Below are 27,638 nucleotides of genomic sequence, written 5' to 3'. Positions count from 1 at the left end.
TTAAAGAGTAGATATTTACTTGAATGCTGAAAGGCTAAAAACTGGCTCTGAGAAACTGTGGTAACAAGGTGAAAAACTGAAAGCCTTATCTACCACTGCTAATGTGCATCTCTTAATGATAGTACTCCTTTGTCACACATATTCATTTCCATGTTTTCTGGATAATATGGTGTACAATTTCAGGGTTTCTAATGGTGCTTTTTCACACCTGTGTGTTTTTCATCTCTTCTTAATTTATACCCCGTTAGTGTGTTGTTTCTTTTCATATCATAAATGTATTACTTGTTCTGTTCTGAGCATCTGAATGCCCTCTTTGTTTCAGGCCGGAGATGGTTGTTGGTTGGTATCACAGTCACCCTGGCTTTGGTTGTTGGCTTTCTGGTGTGGATATCAACACTCAGCAGAGCTTTGAAGCCTTGTCGGAGAGAGCTGTGGCAGTGGTTGTGGATCCCATTCAGAGTGTAAAAGGAAAGGTAGAGTAGCTTCTATCTTTATTGCCATCTACTGCCACATTCTGTTTACAGATACATTAAATAAAAATCCATTTTGTTCAAAGCAGGATTCTTAATTACACAGAAAGCTGCTATCTGTTTACTTAAAAAACAAACAAAAAAACTTTACAAGTTGATAACTGTGTCTTGGTATTATTAGCAATTTATTTAGAGATTTCTTCTTTAATCACTTGTGTAATTGTCATGAATATTTATCTTTAAATTTTTTGAATTTCATAAAATTAGGAAAGTTAAACCATACTCAAAGCCTGCTATAAACATTTTATTAATATTTAAATAAACATTGCTTTACCTTTATTTTCAAATGATGAATTTGGAATTGGCAGAACATTTTAAAAATCTATTTAAAGGGCATTGTTTTGCAGACATTGTGCAGGACATATTCTGGAGTTGTGTTTTCCAAATATTTTAGACAATGAAAACTTGCCCAAAGACTTGGTATCAACCATTCACGTTTCTGGAGTGAGGATGCAAATGAATGATTAAATATGCTAAATAATTCTGAAAACAGATTAACTTGGAAAGCATATTGGGTTATAGTTCTTTGTTGAAACCCCTTTTGTTCTTGTTTAGTTCTCTTTCTCTTTTTTTGTTCATTCTTTCTTTCTTTCTTTCTTTTTTTCATTTCTTTCTTTCTAGCCCCATATGCCATTTTCCTATTTCCTGCCTCATGACAGCAGGGAGCAGCTCTATTATCACCTTCACAGAGCTGTCTGCAAATGTGAGAGGCAATTCGATTTTGCTCAACCACAGGGAGAGTGGATTAGAAAAACTACAGAACATACAGAAATTGGCTAGGTGGTTACTGCTTTAAAATACTGCTGAGGTGTCTTGTTTGAGCATGTACTTCCATTGTAGTGTAGAATAATTGTTAAAAATCACAATATATTTATGCAATCCTTTTTATGCAGGTTTTACAAATAATTTTTAGAGCACTTAGAAGTAAATATTAGCTTGTTATCTATCAGACCTGGAGTTTGATAGTAGTGCAGATTACATTTATATCTGCTCACCAGCTCAAACAAACTAAACATGGCTGTTAAAACATGGAGTTTTTATCTGTCATAAATTTGAAGTTGAATGTTTTCTGACATCATACCATTATCATGTATAAAAATTGAGGTCTTCTCTAAATCATGATCTTATTAGGTGTGATTTAGCTTTTCAGAGGCAAAAACTATCCACAAAAACAATAATAGAAACTGATATACTAGACCATTCAGAATGGATAGCTTCTGATTCTTGCTATATGCCTATATTTCAATTTATTTACTTTTTTTTAACTAAATGGGTTAGATAAAAGAGGTTGAAAAATCCTTGATTGTTACTGGCTTTATGAATTACAGTATAATACCTCTTAAGTTTAATTCTGTATTTTAAGGTACCTTTTTAGTAACTCGTAAGTAATTCATTTAAGTAACGATTACTGTTTTACAAATATAACAATTATCTAACAAAGTCCCCTACCACAATATTTACAAGTAATAATTAAAGCTTAATTTTAAATATAACTAGAATTCTGTTTCGTAGTATTAGCTTAACTTAGGTTTTATGATATCTTGACTAATGTGATGGTGGCTACTTTGAAAAAGGAAAGTAAAAACAAACACAATGAAAGAAAGCATTCTCAAAATACAGTAAATAAATGTAAATGTAAATAAATGAGTATGTATGGCAATTTTAGTTTCCAAACCTAGTTTAAGTGTTGTATAATATTGGAATTTTCATTATTTCTAATTAATTGTAATTTATATTAAAATGATGAATTTCATTTAATAATATGCATTCATCACATGTCTTAACAATGTTAAATTTAGTTTTTAAAAATAATATATCTAAAATTTATGAAGTCATATGTATCACTGTCTACTTTTGTATATTAGGAAGAAATCTTTTTGAAAAAATTTAGTGTAAATACCTATCATTGATGATTTGCATCACTTGTTGGACCTAATGTCTAGATTCATACTATTACATCTCCTGAAATAAGGATCCAGTTCTTTGTCAGTAATGCAACTTCATCTTTAAGGAGTCAGAGTTTGATTGTAATTTATGGTTCTTTCAGTGTCAAGTCCTCTCATCACTATGAATCAGATTAAATGCTAGTAAATCCTTAGAGTGTTTTAGTTAAATCATGATACTTATGAATATAAACTTATAAAAATGAAGAATAGCATAAGAGTCTCCCTCTCCTTTCCCTGTGTGTGATTTATGAAAGCTGTCAAAATATTTAGTAAGGCTATGATTAGATCAAGAATTAAAATGACATTTTATATATAAATGATTTAAGTTGGGTCTCTGTTCACTTTTTTTAAAACCTTTCTTGAACGTTTTGTATATTTCCATCTTTATAAATTCCAATATTTCTGTCTTTGAGAAATTAGATAAACCTGGATTCTTTCTTGGTAATCTCAATTCATTCACAATTAGTTTGATTTTCTTTTATGGTGACTTGATTACATTTTTTATTGAATAATTGCTGTGAGCCAGGTATTATGAATAACCATTTCAACTTATTTATTCTTTGTTATAATCCTAAAGATAGGACCTGTTACTATGTAACATGTTATTAGCGGTTAAAAAAAAAAAATTAGGGCCAAGGAGATTGCTTTGCCAAAGTCAGACCATGAGTTAGCATTAGAACAAAGATACGAATCCAGTTCTGTAAAATTTCAGAGCTCAGGCTTTTTTAATGACTCTTTAATTCTTTAATATTAAACCATTATGAATGATATAATCAGAGTAACTGCAGAATGCAAAATGAATACCAGAGGTCATTGTGAGGCCATTCCTTAAGTTACTGTGGATAGGTGTCATTCTCTTCAGCATAAGTCAGGGGAAAGAGCTGTACATTTCCTCTAAGTTCTCCATAGTTTTCTCTAGGTATTATGTATTATATATTAATTGATTTTTTAAAATGTGTTGTTCCATTAATTTAAAAAAACAATTTAGACAGATTTATTCCTGTTGACTTTTGTGACATCCCTAGGAGTAAACACTGAAATTAACATAAATAATGAAGTACACTATATGATAAAGAATCTGTAACCCTACTATAAATGTTTTTAAATGATACAGGTGAAAACCAATGGTAATTGCACTCATAATTTAAATGGAGAGTAAGCTCACAGAAGTTACCAGTGAGTTCTGCTCTAATCAGGGAAATAGTTTATAAGATCTGCTTGTACCATTTAGTTCATTTGTAAAATATACATATTTACATATTTTAAACTTTAGTTCTCAAATGGCACAGTGGGGACCTCTTGCTGAATGTTTTATTATCTTGTATACTCAGCCCACAACTAGATCCAGCAGCAAATTTAGAAGTTAATTCAACTTGTAATGTGACTATACTTCTTTCTTGAGGCAAAAAGAATGGTCACTTTGGGCAAAATCATAAAACTAGCATACAACTTAATTAGGATATTGTAATATATTTATTAAAAAGCATTACTGCTTTAGAGAACTCATTTTCGTTGATGGGGTTCCTATTAGTAAAATGCTCAGTTGTTACCAGCTAACTAACTCCTAACAATCATTGTGTCTGTTCTCTGTTTTGAAAACATAAAAAAAGAAATGACTGTGTCCAAATGTGTCTTCCACTGGTTAGGTTTTCTTGAAACATTTTTATTTAATCTGATCAAAACACTCAATAGACTTTAAAAAATGTGATGTTTATTTAACTGTAGCTCAGCTTATCTGCAGGTATTTCTTAAGGATCCCTGATCTGTATGCTAATGATTCTAAAGTACAAAATAAATTTTAAAAAATGGTCTTTGTCTTCTTTGAGAAGATAAATTATATACATTTAGCGTTAGTAGTGAGCAAGATCTCATTCTGCCAATTATATACTGATAACCTATACTGATATTTTGCATACTGATACAAAATATACTGAAATTGCTTGTTTCTGTAAGTATTAAATTGGTTGCTAGAGAAAGAAATAATTCAACAAATACTTATTCAGAATTTTATATGTGCCAGTATACAATAAAGTATTACTTGTATAGCAAACACAGTAAATGTAAATTAAAATTAGAAGAAGGGAGAAAAATCAGTGTAGGTTGCACAGAATAAAGCTTGGGCTGAGTTTTGAGAGGTAGGCGGGACATCACTCAAAAAAGAGGAGCTTGTACCGCATGGGAAGAATGTAGAAACAATATCATTCCAAGTGGTACTAACCTCTTCGTTCATTCTTTTTTCCACAGGTATTAGAATGTAAAAGGAGTGGTTTCATTGGTTTTAATTTGTTTAAACAACTAGCATTTTACAAAAGATGGGGCTTTGGAGAATAAATACAAATGCAGGAAGAAAGTTAGGGAATGTGGCCGGGTACCATGGCTCACATCTGTAATCCCAGCACTGTGTGGGACCTAAGTGAGTGGAATGCTAGAGCCCAGGAGTTTGAGACAAGCCTGTGCAACATGATGAAACTCTGTCTCTAGTTTTAAAAAAAATTAAAATAAAAAAAAAAGTTAGCGAATGAATGTTGTAAGAGCGTACCCTTTATTTTCAGATATCTAGAAGGTTGTGTCTTTTTTTTTAGGGGTGGGTAGCAAATATTTTACTTTTCCAAGAAATTTTATATTAGAAAGTTTTAAGATGGCGAAGGTTTTTAAGTACTCAAATAGTTTACTCAAATCCTAGTCTTGTTTTGAGCTTCTTATTTTATATATCTATGTGTGTGTATATATATATATATATTCTCTCTCTATATATATACATATATATATAATATATTATATTACATTAGTAGTAGGCCATAGCCAGGGCATAGAGTAATGTAGAACACAGACTTAGGGGTCAGGCCTGCATTAAAATCCCATTTTTATCTCCTCTTTTGCAGTGTGACCTTGAACAAGTTACCTAATTTTCTTGAGCTTCAGATTTTTCCTCTATATAACAGGAATCTTAGTATCTATTTCTTTCTTTCTTTCTTTTTTTTTTTTTTTTTTTTGAGACGGAGTCTTGCTCTGTCGCCCAGGCTGGAGTGCAGTGGCCGGATCTCAGCTCACTGCAAGCTCCGCCTCCCGGGTTTACGCCATTCTCCTGCCTCAGCCTCCCGAGTAGCTGGGACTACAGGCGCCGCCACCTCGCCCGGCTAGTTTTTCTGCATTTTTTAGTAGAGACGGGGTTTCACCGTGTTAGCCAGGATGGTCTCGATCTCCTGACCTCGTGATCCGCCCGTCTCGGCCTTCCAAAGTGCTGGGATTACAGGCTTGAGCCACCGCGCCCGGCCTCTTAGTACCTATTTCATAGCATTATAACTATCATAAGATAATATATGTAGAGATTAGAGTACACATGTCATATTAGGAGGTGTGCAATAAATGATACTTTATTCTGAAGATTAACATAATTCATACTTAAAAGGATCAAGAATGGCCGGGTGAGGTGGCTCACGCTTATAATCCCAGCACTTTGGGAGGCCAAGGCGGGTGGATCACGAGGTCAGGAGATCGAGACCATCCTGGCTAACACGGTGAAACCCCGACTCTACTAAAAATACAAAAAATTAGCTGGACGTGGTGGCAGGCGCCTGTAGTCCCAGCTACTCGGGAGGCTGAGGCAGGAGAATGGCGTGAATCTAGGAGTTGGAGGTTGCAGTGAGCTGAGATCACACCACTGTACTCCAGCCTGGGTGACAGAGCGAGACTCCATCTCAAAAAAAAAAAAAAAAAAGGATCAAGAACTAGAATATTAAAAAAATAGAATGTGAATGTTTCTGCAAATTTTGATAAGAACAAGCCTATAAATTAATCTCTAATTTGCTACATTTAGGAAGATGTTAATGACTACAAAAGAAATGAAGTCTTCCCTTCTTATATTTTGTACATGCTAATTAATCTAGGAATACTCTTCTGATTCGCCAACTTTTATTTAGCACTTACCATTTTCTAAGATATTTTCCTTGGGCATGCTGATGAAACTGAAGTGAATATATTACTTTGAAACTTGGAGGCTGGGCGCGGTGGCTCAAGCCTGTAATCCCAGCACTTTGGGCCGAGACGGGCGGATCACAAGGTCAGGAGATCGATACCATCCTGGCTAATACCGTGAAACCCCGTCTCTACTAAAGAATACGAAAAACTAGCCGGGCGACGAGGCGGGCGCCTGTAGTCCCAGCTACTTGGGAGGCGGAGGCAGGAGAATGGCTTAAACCTGGGAGGCGGAGCTTGCAGTGAGCTGAGAGCCGGCCACCGCACTCCAGCCTGGGCGACAGAGCCAGACTCTGTCTCCAAAAAAAAAAAAAAAAAAAAAGAAACTTGGGCCTATGAGGTGATTAATGTATTGCACTTAACCATTTTGTGTTTTATTCATCTGTCTGTGTTGTCTTCCCCACAAGACTGAGATGTCTTTGAGGAGAGATACCAATATCTTGGAATTTAGTGCATTGCAATAGTTTTTTCATAAATGTTTATAAAATAAAATTGAGGAATGAATTTGCATCAGTGTTCAGCCATTACCAGTTCTATTTTTTTTTAGCTTTTAGCATATCCAAACAACTGCAGTTAATTTTGTGACATTTATTAATTTTTTATATGTTAGCATAGAGTCATTTATTAAATAACTGGAACATGTGATTGACAAGGTCAGTTAGCCAGTTTACTTATGAACATTATCCTTGGTCAGTTTGAACCCTGTAAAATTAGAGCTAGAGTTCAAGTTTAATATGTCATTTGTCTTCTAAAAGTAGGAAAAGATATTTAGCACAGCTGTTATATTTATAAGATTATTTTTTGATCAGTATCCCACAAGTGTCAGCTAGGGCTGGGTAGTCCTAATGATAAACTGTACACACTCATGCACACCCCTTTTCTTTGTCTAGTTTTCCAGGCAAAAAGAGAAAAATAGGAAATAGAATGCATAAAAAAATCTATTTCCATTCCTGACATAGCTCTGTGAGCATACCCTTCCAAGGTATTCTTGGAACACGTTTTGTTACTGTATTATCTTTTGTTTGCTTCCTGTCTTTCACTCTTATTATCAGTTTGAACACTCTCAGATCTTGTGAGGATGCCTAAGAAAATATTACAGGTATTAATGTTCCTATACTATTTATGATAGAAACACGTGTAATAGTTTATCACATTTATTTAGCTGATATAAGGAATTGTCAGCTAGGAATGTAGAAATAATTTTACTTTAAAAATTTTAAGAGCATAAGTCGTATATGGAGGTAAGAATTCCTATGGATTTCTTTTAACCTAGAGCTTCTAGATTAATAATATAATCTCTGAGCTAATTTGTTATGCTTTACTACTTACTGTGCATTTTGAATGATGTAAATGTGCTTCAAATTAGTTTGAATCCAACTGTTTGAGTAAAAATACATCATTCATTACCTGTAAGAATATTATTTATTGACTCTCTCTTCTTGAATGCTTTTCTTTCTGTAGTCATCTAATTATCCCTGGTCATTAGTTCAACAGACACCTGTTGATCACTACTTTATGCCAAGAGTACATTGGAGTTATAGAGAAGAATATGATCTACTCCCTATCCTTAATGCCAGTTTTGAACTAGCAAGTGGAAACGTGGAAACTATGACTTTGATTGAGAGGCCTTTTCAGAGCCTATATATTTTAATTTTTAAAGATCACATTCTAGATGTGACGTTAGCCATTGTTAGTTGCGAGGATATTTCTGGACCTGGGACTTAGTTTTGTCAGGTTTAATGTCTTCTTGTCCTTGTAATTTCCTGAAGAGGGTAGAAATGAAGTGGTAAATTTTCTTCAAAGTCATAATTGATCCCTCGGTTGTGATTTTTAGGCTACTAGTAAGCTGATTAATAGATGCTTACAGTCACTTTTCACATTCCAGATAGCTTTACCATATGTAGTTTTAAATCCAAATTAAATACAAGTCAGTGGTCTATGAGTTTCTCAGTTTAGCAGGTCACAAAAAAGTATTTCATGAATTCAGAACTGAGCAGTGATAAGTAAAGACTATATTGTTAACAAGCTAGTGATTAGATTTTGTTTATAGATAATGGATATTTTTCTTTTCTTTTCCTTTTTTTCAGGAAAAATAAACATAAGTGGTAAAAATTTCTATAGCATAGTAACCAAAAGTACTTTTTTTTTAGTTTTTCATTTCAATAGACACTTATTTTGCGTGCCACTTACTTTGTTATAGAATGGATATTCAGTGACGAATGAGACACAAACCTTGCTGTTGAGTAACTGAACATAGTAGTACTCCTTTCTTGTTTTTGTGTCAGGACAGCTATTATAACAAACAGCTTGATGATGAAGAGTACTGGCTTTGACAGGCTGTATAGGTATAAATCATAGTGGTATCATTTAGGTTGTGTCATTTCATTTAATTGATTTAAATTCTCTACAATGCAGTTTCCTTATCCATAAATTCATAATATTAATACCTAAACTTGGTTGAGACGATTAGCAAGATAATTTCTATATAGTATTTAATTGATAAGCAAAATAAAAATACACAAAAGTGATACACAGCAAAGTAATTGGCCTTTACATATTTTTCCTACTAAAATGCCTTTGCCTATTGAGAGATAGTAGTTCAGTGGATATACTTTGTATTTTTCTTTGAATGTGGTGTTATAGCATAAGCAATGTATATACATCCCTTATTCTCATCCACATGCTCTACTGCCATGCTAACATAGTTGAGCCCATCTTTGTTCTCTAGGGCCCTTTATTCCTTTGCTGTATGTGGAATTGCCAACAGACAAACCAGTTGTTTTAATTTTTCCACTAGAAAGGGATCTGAAGTCACTGGTTCCATTTGATGTAGACTGAGTAGCCCCTAGATAGAATTGATATCAGATTAGTGATCCATAGGTGATAGTCTCTTGTAGCTTATTAGTAGTCCCCTGAGGAGTTCAATTTTAAGCTCACTCTTTGTCACTTATGAGTCTAGAAACACTGATCATGCAGGAGTAGTATCAAGATTCTAGGCATATTCAGTCATTTTTAAAAGAGAGATAATAACCTTCAGTGTAACTATACGCTTTCTTATGGTAATCAGGAATTTCCCTAAGGAAATACATCTTAAAGTGTCACTCTCTAATTTCCTTTTTTTTTTTTAATACTTCAGGTGTCTCCTGAAGCAAAATTTATAGTTATAACTTGATTTTTAGGGTAACTTTTTTCCAATGTTAACACTCTTCATGATACCAGTAGTCTGCTTTGTTAACTGTATCAGTTTGGGTCCTCTGTGGATCAGATGCCAAAATGAAATTAGACATGCAAGAGATTTATTGGGGGAGACACCCATGTTGGAGAAAGGGGAGAGCCTTCAGACAGCGGTGAAGGTTTGACCCTGCAAGAGGAGAAAGTGAAGGTAGATTGGGTAGAAGAGCCACAGACTGTAGCTAGTGCTCAGAAAATTTCAGCCAGGCTGCTGGGGAGTCCTTGAGCCAAAATTAGCCTTTACAGGAATCCCTTATTTGGCAGGAATGACTAGGTTCTAGTACCACTGCTGTGTTCAGTTGTTGGCTGGGAGCTGCCCAGGAGAAGTATGACCTGGTGTGAATGCCCAGTGGATCCAAAGGTGTAAAAGCTGGAGGTTGTGAGTCAGTCATGCACTCCACAGCAGGTTCTGTTGAAAGATCTGGGCTGGGCAACTCCATCACTGCCACAGTTAGTAACAGTGAAAACTATAGTGGCAGAAACACATATATTATTTTATTACCAAGTCTATGAGGCATCGTCATTCATGAGCAAATGGAGAAATTGAAGGGTTAAATAACTTGTTTGAGGTCCCTTAGCTAGTAAGTGATAGACCCAGAATTCTAACTTAGGCAGGATTGACTCCAGAGTGCCTCAAGCATTTAAACCTCTACACCATACTGACTACATGCATATGTTGAAAAAATTCTGTGAAACTTTATTTTTATTATAACTTAAGTAAATTCCTTTCCCAGTGTTTCATGAATCTAAAAATGTCTAATTACCTTTTACCATACTAGTTTCTAAAGATCGATTTGTTTTCATTAAAGCATATATGTTCAAAACTTGTGGATTTACTCTTTGAATTTTGATGCATGTCTTCACTTGTCAAAAAAAGTAAATTATGCAAGTTACACCCCATCCCCCTTTTCTCCCAATATACTGAAGTTGTACTACAGATCTCTAGCTACAGTAAGCAATTCTCCGAGGATGAAGAAAGAAAATGTACATACACATAGGAATTTCTTTTCCAGAGCTAAAATTGACATTTTATAAATAATTTCCGTGTTGCAAACTTGAGACTAAGAAATCACAGCAATTCAGTGATATGCATTTGGCATGAGTCAGTTTTAGTTCTTAGTGCTTTTCATTGGAAATGGCATAAAAAGTAAGATTTCTCTGAATTTTTTATGCTGTGGGCTTACAAGAGACATAAGATGTTTTTCTCTTATAGATGTCTGGCAGTGCATGGCAGCAGAAGTAACGAAATGGTCACAAACCCCAGCAGTACTTCCCAGGTCACATGCACTCTTAATTTTTAAAGAATCTAGAAACAACCTAAGCAGTTGATAACAGGTCATTTCTAGGTGATAAAGAGTATTTGATATGGGTTGCCTTTCTTTCCACACCTTTCATTTTTATAATCATTTAGAGATTTACTTTACATAGTGATGGTTTTATGTTTTAAAATATGTCATCTAGTAACTGAATTTTTACTTTTTTTCTTTTTAGTGTTTGACATTGATTTTGAGGTCTTAAAAATTTTTTCAAGTTTTTAAAAATTATTTTAGTTCATCACATATATACAAGTTACAGTTCATCTATATATGATGAACTGAATGATTTTTATTATATATAATATATAAGCATACATATATAATATATATTATATATATAGTGAGCTGACCTGAGGTTATGGAAGATTCTTATTGTTTCATTTTTAAGCTCAAGAAAATGAATGCATTATAAATTCTTAAAACATTAGTTCTACTCTGTGTAAATACCCATAATCATTGACTGTGATATGAGTACAACTGGACCAAAGGCAACTACTGAAAAGAGAGAGAGAAAAAAATTACAGCTACTGCCAGAAGTGTTTGTGTATTTTTCTTTAAAACACCTTTGTATTAAACTAATTTGAAGAGCTTTGCTTAAAAATAGCTTCCTTTGGATGTAAAAATTGGGAACTGTAGATTGGGGCTTTAGAAATTTAGTCTAGTCTTTCAGTGACCTAGCAGTTGATGTGAAAACATGAATTTTAAAATAAATAGCATATTGGATGAACTGTATTCTACTCATGAAGGAAGCCAAAAAATTATGGATTAGACTGAGTTTTAAGTCATAAACCAGATTCGTCATTAAAATGAAATGATAGATCCTTGACCCTTGGGCATGCTTGGAATAAATATGGAACTCAGTATTGTTTTTAAAACTATTTTGCTTTTATAGTCTAAGACAGATGTACAAAAAACATGCAGTTTTTATTTTGTATTGGCAGCTTCCAAATATTTAGTATCTATTTCCAAGAGTTGCAATTAGTAAAGCAACCATGGTACTGAAATCTGCACATCCCACAAGCTAATTATATTTGCAAGGTCAGAGTGAATACATATTTTCAGAAAAATAAAGGGTTATATAAATATGTGTCTTCTACTTGGCTGTTATATCACAGTTTGTTGATCTGGAGTATAATGTGTACAATTCACAAATTTGTCTGATAACAGAAAGTGGTGTGTGATTGTGTTTATTTTACTAACCAGTATATTCACAGCAATCACTTCCAAATATCTCTCCAGTAAAGATGTGTTAATTACAAAACAGACAAGGTCTTCTATTATATTAAAGCTACTAACAAGAAGACAGCAGGAATCACACATGTAAATAGCATCATCAACCCCTATTTTAGTCCTCTGTTTTGATCTGTGAGTTGCGCATAGACCAAAGGTGCTATTAAAGACTGAGTGTATGAAATAGGCAGCATTATATGAACAAAATTTATTCAACAAGAAAACAGACCTTTAACATGAATTTAACAAGCCTGAGAAATTATAAACTATCATATGCTGCAGATTCATGCAGTGATAATAAACAAAAAAGGAAAGTAAGAGGTTTCCCTAAGCTAGCCAAACTGCTAATGGTTTTGTTATAAGCTGTCTACTGTTGCAGTGACCTCTGAAAAGTCTCAAGGCACTTGTACCAGAAAAAATTAAATGGTCAGGCTGGTGAATAGAGACTCAATGTGGTGTGTAGGCCTTCAGTATGGAAAGGAATTTTTCAAAGTCTAGCATCATATTACTGAAAATATTCTTCATACTTTACTCAGAGGTTTTTGTTATTAAGGAGATACTTTTTGTGTAAAGTTTTTTGGTTAAATTACTGCTTTAGTTTATAAGATACAAACTGAACTAATTTAATGTCTATATACTTCAGAATGAACTGTTTAGAAAATTTAGAGAGCTCAAAAAAATGGATTATTTCCCCTACCCACCCATACCTTAATTAATTCTTGGGGGTTCTTTGTTCAGTGTGTTGTATCTAAGATTTCTGTTTTTAACCATGGAGTGATCATTTTGCTGTCATTCTGTTGCATCATGCTGTAAATACACAAACATGGAGAAACGCTTTCAGCTTATACACACCATCGAGTGCTCACTAGGGCTTTTTTTTTTTTTTTTTTTAAATCTTACTGTGGCATAATTAACACCTTCTTCACCCGTTGCTCATTAGTGCACTGGACATTAATGAGTCTATTTTGATAGGTTGCTCTCAAGGATAAATCCACTTATTTTCACAGTGCAAAAAGCAATGATAAAATTATACAAAAATTAAAATGTAGACTATATTGCCATGTTTATATTTTATTGCATACTAAATCTAATTTTGGTCTGCAGGTTGTTGAACATGTTCGTTTCCTTAAGACAGTTGCTATAGTGATGGCAGCAAATTCCTTTAATCTTAGTGTAAAGTAGTCATTTTCTATAGGCCATCATTGATACTCAGGAATTGTCAATGAAAGCATGTCATTTTATTAAGTTCTTGAATTTTTCTCTTAATTTCTTAAGAAAATTTTAAAAATTTGTTTTTAACAGATCATGATACCTACTTAACTGGTATTTTCATTTCCTTTTTATGAAGTTTCACACCTGCTTATAATATTTCAGAGAAATAATACAGACTTCTACAAGTAAAATAGCTGTCTGCTGTTTTAGTTTGAAAGCATTCACTATAAAAAAGTATACAGGAATTTTGTTGTGCTATATAATGAAATTTTCATAGTTTTGTAGCAGCTTTTTCTCCCTCTCATAAATGATTTTACTGAAATCTTGAAACGGACCAAAATGATGCTTTGCTCTTAAATATTTACCATTAATGGTTAGGGTGGCAATTCTTAATTTTGTGTTTAAGTTATATACCTATCTTTGAAAATGGTCACCTTCTTCCTCCTTTGCCAACATTTTAACTTTATCTTATTTAGTATGAGTGTGAGAAAATTTTACTTCTATATTTTCAACAATTGTTTGAAGTTATTTATGATAACATCTGATTAAAATATGTCTGCTATTAGTACTTGTTTTTATTGCTTTTTTTAAAAAAGAATATGTTTAGAAAAAAATTTTAAGTATAAGCAATGTAGGCCATATTTATTTATATATAAACATGAAAGTTAAGTGTGGATTGAGGTTATTGTATAAAAAGAAAAAAGTTTTCACAAACCATTAAATCATTCATGTTCTTGGGATACTTGGCTTTATTTTGATGCAAGAGGAATGAATCTTTGGGAAAATATTAACTGTTTAAAATAAAAGTAAAATTCAGAGTTGATACTGTAGGCCAAATGAGTAGACAGAAACTTGGATTGATTCACTTGTCATCATGTTTTAGTCTAGGTTTGTATTTTTTGTTACTGTCTTTGGTCCCATCATAGCAATCTTTTACAAAGGGTGATTTCTTTCTTTAAATCTTGTTCTTTAGCATACAGCATGCAGTAATACTTATTACAAACAGAATTTTCAGACTTGATTAGATTTGGTTGGCTTAACTATTTTTAATCTCTTAATATCCTCAAGTAATAATTGTACAAATAAGAACAAATCTAGTTGACACAGGTTTTAAAACATTGATTGTTCAGCACTTTTAAAGGCAAAATATAGAAATACTCTGTTACTATACTATCTTGCTTTAAGATTGTTTTATGTGATAAATCTATTCAGTTAAATTCCCTTCAAGTGGCAATCTGTCTTAAAGTCACGTGACTTTACATAAAACTTTACAGTGTTGAAAAGCTTTAGCAAGTATGTGATTCTTGTCAATCTCTTTATATGTAAGAGCTAACAGATGTTATTGTATCATAGTAGAATTTGAAGTATTTCTGTACACACAAAAAGAATATACCTATTATAATTTCTTTACCATGAATTTAGGACCTTATCATTCCATACCATGTTCTTGGCTTAAAGCATGGATGACCTTGGTTTTCTTATATTGTGCCTTCTATACTTGACAGTGGCTTGGACATTTAAGGCCATCAGACAAGGTATAAGTCTTTCATAGTCACAAGAAGTAAAAGGTATCTGACTAGAAGAGAATACGTGGGCAAGTGCCTTGCTGGCTGTAATTTTGTTGTCATTTCAAGTACTGTGGTGGTGTAATTGATGTGACAGGGCTGGGCTTTAGATGTGGTCCCTTAACTTGTGCTCACTTTCAGTTTTAGTTTCTCTGTCATTCATTTTGATTAGGTAAAATTTAGGTGACAAACATATGCACACCAGTGAAGGCTGTTTGGTGTAAGTTTAGTAATGACAGATTTCAATAATAAAGATGCAAAGTTAATTTTTTTCTTTACTGTTTCATGAAAATTGCAATAATTGGTGTCACCTTACATTACAAGATAGAGGGTGGTGTGCTGATGGCACAGTCAGCAGGAGGTTCTTTTTTATTAATATTATAATTAAATGATTTTCTGGATATAGTCCAGAAACAGATGCACGTTGATCATGCCTTGTCCACTGTTGCTTGGCATTATCACTTGCTTTTAAAAAAAGAATTGACTTGACACCTTGTTTTTACAGGTTGTTATTGATGCCTTCAGACTGATCAATGCTAATATGATGGTCTTAGGACATGAACCAAGACAAACAACTTCAAATCTGGGTCACTTAAACAAGCCATCTATCCAGGTATTACCTATATTTGATAATGTGTTAAAACTCTGTTTTACATGTTAAAAGCCTGCTATAAGTAGTCTTTTAAGTTCTAATTCTTAGTATTTTAATTTGCTTGCAAATTAATTTTTCTTTTGTTTTAAAAGAGAATTGTGGAAATATTTGCTCATATGTGAGTCAATTTTTAATGGGGTCTTTAAATTTTCCTATCGTATTTGAGGACACCCTTTTTGGGAGCATAGTAGATCTTTTATCTTGAAAGCATTCTGGCTTTGCATGGTTGACATTATAGAGAAGGACCAATAGGAGTTTCAGGTGAAGGACATAACTATTATCATTGCTTGATTAGTAGGTATTTTTCATAGCAGAAAACAATGGAGAAATTGCTGTATATTTTAAGATATCCCTAGAAATAATTCTTAAATATACTTAAAATTTACTTTTTTAAAAAACCCACCTTTAAAATAAACCTTATAAAAGACCTCCATATGTTACTTGTGATGAGAGTTTATATCTTGTTTTTTATTGTGATAATCAGTTACCATTAATTGCAGTTACTGGTATTCAGACACTTAATATCCTCTTGAGTGACTGTTTTCTTTGTATCATTCACATGCCATGGTGTTTTTATACAAATCTGTATTGTCTGCAAAAATTATTTTAAATGTGTTTTTAAATGCACCACAGTCTGTGTCTGTCTAGTTAACTACTTCTCTAAAGATTAATTAAATGGGCAGAAATACCACGTTTGGTTAAGTAGAATACATAAAACAAAGACATTTTAGTAGTTATTGCTGCTCCCTTCTGAAACCTTGCTCTGTCATGAGGTTATCTTTGGGGAGTTATGGCTTTGACAGTTAACCATGGTTAAGCCTTGGTTACACTTTGATAACTTTATACTTTTAAATGCTTAATTTTGTGGCAGTCACTCATCCAAAATCTTCATCAGAGTGAAGTGTTTTGTTTTAAAGGATTGAGGTGTGATTTGAAAAAAAAAAAAAAAAAAATGCAAGTCAAGGAAAACTGCAAAGTATAATGAGTATGAAATAAGCTACCAGTGGTTTTGACTGGGTACAGACAAGCCCGTACTTGCATGTTCCAAGAGAATATATTATTGGACCTGTTTAGCCTGTGATAATGACCTTTTTTATAAACTCCAGTAGCATCATACTGCTTCATTATTTTTTGCAAAAGGTTAAGTAGCATCTTACAAGCCAAGATCATTGTGATTACTACATGGTATGTTTCTGCCAGAAGTTTTTACTAATTGCAACTCACTCACCACCTGTTGCAGATTTCTTTTTTAAAATTAAAGCACTGCTTTTTAACCTTAAAAATCGACTGTAATCAATATTAATAATGTGTTTTTTTATACCACTCCAGTTTGTATTTTTTAATCTTACTTTACAGCCTGTAATTTAAAGTGCACCTTATAAAGCAGGTTCCAAACCTGTGTTAAACAACATGTGTATGTAACAACTACAGCATCATTATTTTTCCTTTCATTTTAGTTTGTTTTGCCTTCCAATTAGAACTTCTAAATATATTTATTTCACAGTTTATATAGTGCCCATCAGAATGACATCTATCTGGGTGCTCTACAGTTTTAAGACAATTTCAATACTAAAACACACAAATGGGACCAAGCCAACAAGTCATAGAACAAAGCCACACCTTAATGTACTTTCTTATTTTTCTAAGACAAGCTAGAAAACAACCCAGAAGAGCCTGAAGGGAATGGTAATATCTGTAATGAATTTTACTTTATGTTAGCAGAATCTTTAACTCTGGGATCAGAAGCCTTTCAGAAATGCCGTGCCTTTTATTTTGAAGGGGAAGTTAGCTGGTGTTAAGAGGGGCCTTGCTCTTAAACCAGCTTTCAAGTAGTAGGGATAAAAGTCTGATAACAACCATCAGCTCACATGCTGGTGGTCACTAATGATTTTCTAACAGATTTTTTTTTTTACTATTAAAGTAGTGGAGAAAAATTGTGATTCATTGTAGACTGCTATTTAATAATTTGAGAAAAGTTCAAATATGTTAAGTAAGAAAAAGATTATACAGCAGAATATATCAGTTCTCCATTCTGCAAGCGTGTATTTTATAGATGGTGCCTGTATATTTTATACCAGGATATTAGCATTGGTTACCTTTGGATGGTAGAATTGTGAGATTTTTTTGTCTTTCCTTGCCCATATTTCTTAAATTTTTGTTCAGTGAAACATACATTGCTTTTAGAAAATGTTATTTTTAAAGTACTAATTGACAGTGTTGAAATAAGCTAAGAGACAAAGGTTATTTTCACTTTCGTGTTTTATATAATAGAAGCCACTAATAATCTTCATAGAGAGGAGAAAGTATAATGCCTGTACTCTAGGCTTTTATATTAATATATGGTAATGTATATTATTTTCCACTTGGAACATTTGTCTGTTACTGTCAAATGTTTAGAATTGAGAGTTAACAAGCATTTATTTTAGTGACTAAATTTTTAAAACTATTCCATTATAAACTGTTCAGTGACATTTTGGATTCTTAAGTGTCACAGTAAATTTGAAGATTGGTAGTCAGTCTAATGGAAATTTAGTAAATATTGATGCATAGATGCATGTGCTAAGGCTAAGAGCCTCTAAGTATAGTGTTGAGTACAGTTGCATTGTTTAATAGAGTTAAGCTATTTGGAAAACATTGTATCAGTAATTACTGAACATATAAGTTATAAAACAATTGCACTAGAAAGGAGCCATTGTAATCATTTCGTACATGAGGAAACCTGACGCCCATAAAGGTGAGTTGCCCAGATTGCCCAGTGAGGTAATGTAGGAACTAGTACTCATAACCAGATTGCTTCATTCTTTTATATTATTGTTGAAAATTTAATTAATTAATTTTGGCATAGATAATATATATACAGTTAAAAAAATTTAAAGTACAAAGTCATTTAGCAAAAACTCTCCCTTCCTCTTTCGCCTTCTGCAACTCAGTTCTCCACTCTAGAGGGAACCACAAAACACATTTTGTTTCTTTTCAGTTATTCTATTTATATTCAGAAAGCTTCATTTTAGAACGTGATTTAAAGGATATCAGTTACCACCGTATTTTCAGTTTATCAATATAAAATAAAGGCAAACAAATTTGTCTTTAGATCCAAGCACACCTTTTTAAGGAGCATGAAAACTTTAAAAACTTATCAGGAAGCCATGAGTAGCTCACATATAATTCATAAACTGTGTGTTTTATAATGAGCCTGCTTTTCCACAGCAGTGAGTGCATAGAGGTAAAATCATAAGTCAGTTGGTCGTGTGTAGTTCTACACGAAACTAAAAAGGACATGGCTGGTTGACTTATGATTTGGGAGGAAGGCACTGGGGCCACCACAGCAGGTGAGTAAGTGAAATTGAAAGACTACTTGAGGATATCATTTGATTTAAACTTAACATTGTTTTGTTATTGTTATACCTGCTGATCTTTCTTGCTGTCTGTGTTAGTTTTATTGCTTTTATCTAAAAAATTGATTTTCAAGTAATAGGGATAAAAGTCTGATAACAACCATCAGCTCACATGCTGGTGGTCACTATCAGGAACCCATGAGTCATTATCATGAACCATGACTATCAAAATGAGACTATCTGATTTTGATAGTCTCAAAAATATAGGGCCTAGTATCTGTGGGTCCATTAACTGGCTTCTGTATGTATTGGTTATAGCAGTTACTAGCTTTATGACCACCATGTAGGGTTGTGCAATTAGTGAGTGCATTGTGCAAACGTGCTTGGATGAGGGAGCTTCCAGCTCAAGCTCCACTGTCTGCAGCCAGACTATGTCTGCTTAGAGGACTGAGCACCTTTTTCTAATTCTCTACCAGGATGATTCATCTCCTAATGTACACAAATAGCACAGATTAAAGGAAGCCCTGATCACTTCTACTTTTTGATCTGTACAGAATAGCATTTTTATGCACTGAAATTTAATTCATTGCTCCTGATGATTATTGAAATGAATAAGGATTTAATATATACTCTTGGTACTTTACAATCAGTCACTGCTTCCTATGGAATTTCATAGCTCACTTTTATAAAAGACATTGGTGATAAGAATCTATTGTTAAAGTACTCATCTAAAATATTTTCATACTCATTGGAGTGATTTTTGCTAGCAAAGCTTAAAAATTAACATAATGCTTTGTTTCATCCTGATCCTTAAAGTACATAGACTTAATCCAAGAATTTCCTGACATGCATTGTAGCATAGTATGTTAGAAAGAACATAGGCTATGGAATAAGAATGAACTAGGTTCAGATCCCCATCTAGCCTTTTACTAGCTATAAACTTGGACAAATTAATATATGTGTCTTATTTTCTTTCTTTTTTGTTGTTTTTGTTTTTTATAGAGATGGGGTCTTGCTGTTGTCCAGGCTGGTCTTGAACTCTTGGGCTCAAGTGATCCAGTGCTGGGATTACAGGCTTGAGCCACTGAGCCTGACCCTGCATTTTATTTTCATCTGTCAGAATACAAATTGAATTGCCCTACCTTACAGTACTGTGAAGATTAGAAGATTTAATGTGTAAAGCAGATACTAGCTGCTCATTAAATGTTCTCTTTTTTACCCCTTCTTCCTCTACCTCGGTGACATCTTTAGACCTACATTGTAAAAGTCCATTAGTTAGAGAAGTGGTGATTATTTTGGTTAGCTTTTGTCTTTAGATTCCTGAGGGTTAACTCCAAAGTCCTTTTTGTTTTTATACTTGTTAAAAATATCCCTAAAGGTGTATTTCTGTACTTTAATGATTTTCTAGGCTGCCAGAGGGTCCTTTAGGTCCACCACAATACTGTTGAACCTCATTTGAACAGTTGATGTTGTTAGAGTTAGATATGGGGGCAGTTGTGAATTGATTTCAGGACATCCGGGATTATTGTTTCTTAATAAAGCCATGCCGTTAGCTTAAGATTTTATTATGATTGGACTGTTCACCTTGGAAATAGAGTGAGGTGAAAAAAATTCTGGTTAGTGAGACTGCATGTCACTGGATAAGAGCATTAGCTAGACAGACCCAGTAAAGACCAAAATCCACATTGTTAATTTGGAGACATGCATAACATAATTATTTGAATTAATCATAACTGAATGAGGAAAAGGGGAACTCCAGATTAATGTGGGTAAAGAAACAGTTGTGTTATTGTAGCTTTCTAGGCTTTTCATTTGAAATACCCATGAGCCCCCTAGATATCATAAAGTTAGATTTAATAGATTATGAATGATTTATAAACTTAGCTTACGATAAGATCAAACCTTATCTCTGACTGAGCAAGGCTACTGAAACTGCTTAATTTGTGCTCCTCCATATCATGCTTTGAAGAATGTGTAACCCATTCCTCTAAACCTTAGGTTTAAACTTGTAGCTAAGAAAAATACTTTAATTTTGTCTTAATTTACTTAAAATAAAATGCCTTTATTAGAGGATGGTACAGGTGTTATGTAAGAATATCAACAGTTTCAAACATTTTTATTAGGTGAAAAATAGTAATTTGTCCTTTTAAAAATCGTTTATCTATCTAGGCATTAATTCATGGACTAAACAGACATTATTACTCCATTACTATTAACTATCGGAAAAATGAACTGGAACAGAAGGTAAGTTTAAATTTTTATCTTATAGGAGGAGAAAAGTCTTTTTCAAACCATTTAAACTATTACCTGGAATGTGATTTAAATTTGAATTTTTGACCTCTTTCAGTGTTTCCAAATATTACTCCATTATTGATGAATTGCAGCACAAAATAAAGGAATATTTTATTGGACTATTTAAAGACACATTTTACCTTATTGGTAGGTGCTGAAGTGGGAGAGGAAGTAGGAAATAAATCAAACACTCCACTTTGGTTTTATGATAAATCATAAAAATATTTCTTTTAGTTCTATGATTTTCTGATTAACTTATCTTCTTCAAGAAAAAGGCCTTTTGTAATTAAATTAGTAAATATATTGCTCTATAAATTTTAGAGGAATGACTTAAACTGCAGTTGTGTCTTTTTGTTTGTTTGTTTGTTTTAAGAGAGAGGGTCTTGTTCTGTCTCCCAGACTTCGGTGCAATGGTGTGATCACGGCAGGCTGCAGCCTCAAACTTTCAGGTTCAAGGGATCCTCACTCTACAGCCTCCCGAGTAGCTGGGACTATCGGCATGCACCACCACACCTGGCTGTTTTTTGGGTGGTGGGTGGGAGGTAGAAACGGACTCTTGCTTTGTTGCTCAGGTTGGTCTTGAACACAGTCCTGTGCTCAAGTGATCCTCTCACCTCAGCCTTCTAAAGTGCTGGGATCATTAGCATGAGCCATTGCACCCAGCCTAGTGCTTTTAGAAAACATACCATGTTTACTCTAAGGAAAACTAAAAGTGAGTCAGAGAAACAGTTACAGGGTTTTCAGATAATTTGTACTAGATTCTTATCCCATTTTATACCAGTTTTCAAGTTTGATTAGTTTTTAACATTACCTGACATTTTGATGAATTAGCATTCTCATTTGTTTCCACTATTTTAGGATTATTTCTAGTACAGTTTTTCTCTCAACTAATGCCAAGTATTTAACTCTGCCTGTTGTTTTTTGATATTACAATCTGAACCACTTTCCCCCTCTTTACTATTACAATTAGTCATCCACCTAATTAGTTTCTTGTATTTCTCTCTGAGAAAGTTAAAAGCATTTTTTAAAAGAACACTGAGTTTATTGTTGATTGATAGCTAGTAAGTTTTGGTTAGTGAGACCACTCTCAAGTCTGAAAGTGGTAAGTAATCAGTAGCAAATAAGATCATTCTATCTAGCCCAAACTGTTTCTCACCAAGGTGTCTTAGATGGGGATTCTGGTACACGGCAAGTGGCGGATGGAGTGAGCTGGGCTCTCCACGCTTACCCCCTCTTTCAACCAGATCACGTCCATTTTTCATCTAATCTATATACTGGGGGGGAGGATATGCAATATAAGATTTTCTTTGAAATAAGAATTCTAATTTTGTTTTTTTTAAGTTTGATAAACTAGAGTTTTAAAAGGTGAAATCCACTTATAAACTCATCTGAAGGGCCCAGTGCTTGAGCATGTAGTGAGTGAGGGGAGTGGGGAACTACTTCTGCCTTGGCCTGAGGGGATCCTATAAAGCTGTCTTCTAATTCCTGCCTGTGTACCACAGTTTACTTCTGCTGTGATAGATTTAGTTGATTAAGTATATTTTTAACACTTATTTTTAATTTTACATGGAATGAGTACAGGCTGTGAAAAATGGCACCACTCAGGTACAAACAAAATTCATTCAGAATATAAATATTTTATCAGACTGCTATCTGACACCCATCTATTCGGAAATGTCTAGCTAATTACATCAATTTTTTCTTTCTCTTTTTTTGGGGAGTATCTCATAAACTTAGCCATTTTCCTTGGCATAAACAGCAAATATATAAGCACTTACATAAATTACTTAATGTTATGTTTATGTTCTTAATAGCTCAGTTTAGCTGTTAAACTGCCTTCTTGGTAACAAAAGCTCTGCCTTTACTCTTATCCAGACAACTTGTATATTTAACCCCAAGCCTTACTTGAGGGTCACAAGGGAATCCTTGTCCAGGTATGATAGGAATATCCTGCTGCTCCTTGGGAACTGTCTTTGTTTGCTTTTGAAGTGGTAGGGAAATCTTAAGTCTCAACACTTAATTATAGGTGGCTATATAGCATAGGTAGTTGTAGCAGCATCCACATTTCCCAAACATGTATTTTCTAGAACGGTATCAGTGGAGAAGCTAGGAAGCAATCAAAGAAACTGAAATCATCTGTGGAGGGTTTTCCTAATTTTTTTTGGCATACTCTCTTTGCCCCTGGAGCCACAGTAAGAAAATGGGATAATTAGTGCCTTCGGAACCAAAGGAAGGGAATGGAGGAGTTTTGTATCTTGAAAAACCTTATAGGTGATTTTGACAGGCAGCTTATTTTCCAATATACGATAAAATTTGTACCACAAATAGCTGTAAACTTCTAAGCAAGTAGGATAATTTTTCTAAACTAAACCCCCATATATCTTCAAGTATATCTTCAGATTCTCATGGGTCAGGGATCTCATTTAAAGTATAACAGTTCTATTGACAAAACAACAGTCATTTTATAGCCATCATTTTTTTTCTTTTACTTTTCACAGTTTTGTGAATCATCCAAAGGGGAAAGCTTATTTAATGACAGTCTTCAATTGAAGAAAATTTGTAGGGTAGGACTTTAAGAAAAAGTGTCTTAAAATATAAACCTGAAAACTTAAAAACTTCTAAAAATAAGTACTCAGAATTGTAAGTCCAATTTGAGAAACGTTGAACTAAGGTGTTTAGTTTCATGCTCACTAATATAGGGTCCAACCCCAATTTGCTGGTGTGATTGCACACGAGATTTTTTTTTTTTTTTTTGGAGTCTCACTCACTCTCACCCAGGCTGGAGTGTAGTGGCGTGATCTCAGCTCACTGCAACCTCTGTCTCCCGGGTCCAAGTGATTCTTCTGCCTCAGCCTCCCAAGCAGCTGAGATTACAGGCGTGTGCCACCACACCCAGCTAATTTTTGTGTTTTTAGTAGTGACGGGCTTTCACCATTTTTTGTTTTGTTTTGTTTTGTTTTAGAGGTATGAAGTGGGAGATCAGTGGTCTCATAGCCTTCAGAGCTGAGAGCCATGAACAGAGATTTGCCCACGTATTTATTAACAGCAAGGCAGTCATTAGCATTGTTTCTACAGATGTTCGATTAACTAAAAGTATCCCTTATAGGAAATGAAGGGATGGGCTAAAATAAAGGGATGGGCTTGGCTAGTTTTCTGCAGTAGGAGCATGTCCTTAAGGCACAGATGGCTCATGCTGTTGTTTGTGGTTCAAGAACGCCTTTTTAAAAAATTATTATTATACTTTAAGTTCTAGGGTACATGTGCACAACGTGCAGGTTTGTTACATATGTATACATGTGCCATGTTGGTGTGCTGCACCCATTAACTCGTCATTTACATTAGGTATATCTCCTAATGCTATCCTTCCCCGCTTCCCCCTCCCCACAATAGGACCCAGTGTGGGGCTTTCACCATTTTAACCAGGCTGGTCTTGAATTCCTGACCTCAACTGATTCGCCCGCCTTGACTTCCTAAAGTGCTGGGATTACAGGCATGAGCCACTGTGACCAGCCTAGATAAATCTTTTATTCTCAGCTTCATGGCTTTTCATCCTGACAATAAGGAAGTTATAGATGGAATACCAGAATGTGAAGGAAACTTTGAGATTACCTAATACAAGCCCTTAATTCACAGATCTCTAAACTGAGGATCAGAAAGATTGACACAAGGTCACTCAGTAAATGGGGCATTTATCTTTGTTATCTTGGCATTGGAAAGCTAGGCTATATGAAAAATTAGAGATACTTTGTGTAATATTAATATGAATGTCATTCATTCATCAGATGTTTATTGAGCTATTATTAGGTATTGTTCTAGAATATAGACCCTAGTGGTCTTGAAATGAATAGGGCAAAGTCCCTGCCTTCTTGATTTCCCTTTAGTGGGAGAGAAATGCAGTAAACAAGTAAACAAAAATTTCAGGTCTTTGTAAGCGTTACACAAGTAATACAGCAGGTTAAGGGAAGAAAGATTTTTTTGTTTAAGGTAGTGTAGTGCGACTATTTTAGGTATAGTGTTGTTAGGGAAGACATCTATCTATAAGGAAGAGAGGAAGGCAAGTTATGCAAAGATGAGAATAGCCTTCTAGGTAGAAGGACAGCAAATGCAAAGGCCTTGGTGTTGGAGTACTCCTTAGGTTATATTAATATAAATATAGGAGCATTCTAATTGGAGTTTATTTGAATTAATAAAATTAAATTTAAACCATTAAGTCAAAATGTTTTTTTTTTTTCTCTCTCTAAACAATGAAGGGGGTATCCTCAAGGCAGAAAAAGAATTACTTTTTCTTTATTTTTTAGATGTTGCTAAATTTGCATAAGAAGAGTTGGATGGAAGGTTTGACACTTCAGGACTACAGTGAACACTGTAAACACAATGAATCAGTGGTAAAAGAGATGTTGGAATTAGCCAAGAATTACAATAAGGTAAAAGTTACTTCCACCATTTGTTCTTTATAATCTTTGGAATACATATGATTAGATGCCAAGCATTGTATAAGTAATTAAAAATAGAGAAGCCTTTTTTGTAAATAAAATAGTAAATATTTGCTTTGCAGTTCATCTGGTCTGCAACTACTCACCCTTGCCTTTGTAATGCAAAGGCAGCCTTACACAGTATGTAAAGGAATGAATGTGTTTGGGTTCTATTAAAACAAGCAGCTAGCCAGATTTGTCCCATGGGCTATAGTTTTTCAACTCCTGTTGAAGACCATGTAATACAGTTGCATATTTGAAATCTCTTCATTATTTAAGGTATGTTTCTCTTGAAGGGGACAGGGAGTAAGGGGATACAGATAACGATTAACAGCACTTACTACTTGCTGTGTATAATTTATATTATGAACATTTCTATTTTTCATTTAATGATTATTTATTAAAAATCTAATGTGCCAGGCATATCATACATGTATACATATAGATTGCAACTCATTAATGGGTTGAAAACCTGCAATCTGAAAATACACATTTATACATTATGCAGTGTTACATTAACAAATATTTATTGAACATCTCTTATACAAGTTATAGTAAAAAAAAAGAATCCTTGCTTTATTTATAGGAAAACAGGAACAGTTAGACAAGCTTCTAAATAATCAGCACATTAGTTAAAAATCAGTCTGTACCATAACACCTTCATATTCAGATTGTCTACAGACCAGCTATATCAGCATCACCTAGGATCTTGTTAGAAATGCAGACTTTCAGACCTACTGGCTCAAAATCTACACTTTAACAAGTTCTTCAGGAGATTTGTATACTCTTGAAATTAGACATTAGGAAATACTACCATAGAGAAGACCATGGGAAGCCCTGTAGGAGTTCAGAGGCTCTGACTTTGAAGCTGGCCAACACCCAGGTTGCTGTCTTACAGATAAACAACAATCGAACTAGGCCTTAAAGCATAAGTAAGACTTGAACATACAAAGAAATGTTACCCTAGACAAAATAAACATCACAGGCAAGGGCTAGGAGATAGAAAAGGCATAGAACAGATCCTGCAATCCCACCACTGGTTGCACATCCAAAGGAAATGAAATCAGTATGTTGAAGAGATGTATAGACTCCCATGTTCATTGGAGCATTATTCATAGTACCCAAGATATGGAGTCAACCTAAGTGTCAATCAACAGAGGAATAAAGAAGATGTGGTATGTAGATATACATACAATGGAATACTATTCAGCCATTAAAAAAAAGGAAATCCTGTCATTTATGACAACATGGATAAACCTGAAAGGCATTATTTTAAGTGAAATAAGCCAGGTATTGAAAGCCAAGTACCACATCATCTCACTTATATGTGAAATCTAAAAAAGTTGAACTCATGGAAGTAGAGAGTAGAATTGTGGTTACCAGGTATGTGAGGTTTGGGTGGAGCGGGGTGGGTTGGGGAGGTGTTGGGGAGAAAAAAAGATACAGGACATGTTTAGGAAACAATATGCTTGGCTAGTATGCATAGTACATGAAGGTGAGCAGTGGGGAATTAAGTTTTAAAAAGTTTTTGAAGTCAAATAACAGCACTTGGGATGTCAGGATAAGAGGTTTTTTTGAGGAGTTTTTTGTTTTGTTTGTTTTGTGAGATGGAATCTTGCTCTGTCACCCAGACTGGAGTGTAGTGGTGCGATCTCGGCTCACTGCAACATCTGTCTGCAGGGTTCAAGAGATTATCCTGCTTCAGCCTCCCAAGTAGCTGGGATTACAGGTGCCCGCTGCAACACCTGGCTAATTTTTATATCTTTTAGTAGAGACGGAGTTTCACCATGTTGTCCATGGCTGGTCTCAAACTCCTGACCTCAGGTTATCGACCCGCCTTGGCCTCCCAAAGTGCTGGGATTACAGGAGTGAGCCACCGTGC

At 34.2% G+C, this 27,638-nt stretch overlaps 1 protein-coding gene across 3 annotated transcripts in view; it reads left to right on the top strand.

Annotated features, from left to right (window-relative positions):
• Positions 1-27,638, top strand: part of PSMD14 (proteasome 26S subunit, non-ATPase 14) — a 111,161-nt gene that overhangs the window by 68,761 nt on the left and 14,762 nt on the right. For all 3 annotated transcript variants that reach the window (XM_010368002.1, XM_030916643.1, XM_030916642.1), the window contains 4 exons: positions 323-473; positions 15,511-15,618; positions 21,162-21,236; positions 25,583-25,708. In XM_010368002.1, coding sequence (XP_010366304.1) covers positions 323-473; positions 15,511-15,618; positions 21,162-21,236; positions 25,583-25,708 — 460 coding nt within the window. The remainder of the gene's footprint in view (positions 1-322; positions 474-15,510; positions 15,619-21,161; positions 21,237-25,582; positions 25,709-27,638) is intronic.

Source organism: Rhinopithecus roxellana, chromosome 14 (genome assembly GCF_007565055.1).
Source record: "Rhinopithecus roxellana isolate Shanxi Qingling chromosome 14, ASM756505v1, whole genome shotgun sequence".
In the NCBI taxonomy this organism is placed as follows: Eukaryota; Metazoa; Chordata; class Mammalia; order Primates; family Cercopithecidae; genus Rhinopithecus; species Rhinopithecus roxellana.
The sequence above is the reverse complement of the archived record's forward strand: the minus strand, read 5'-3'. Positions and strand labels throughout refer to the sequence as shown.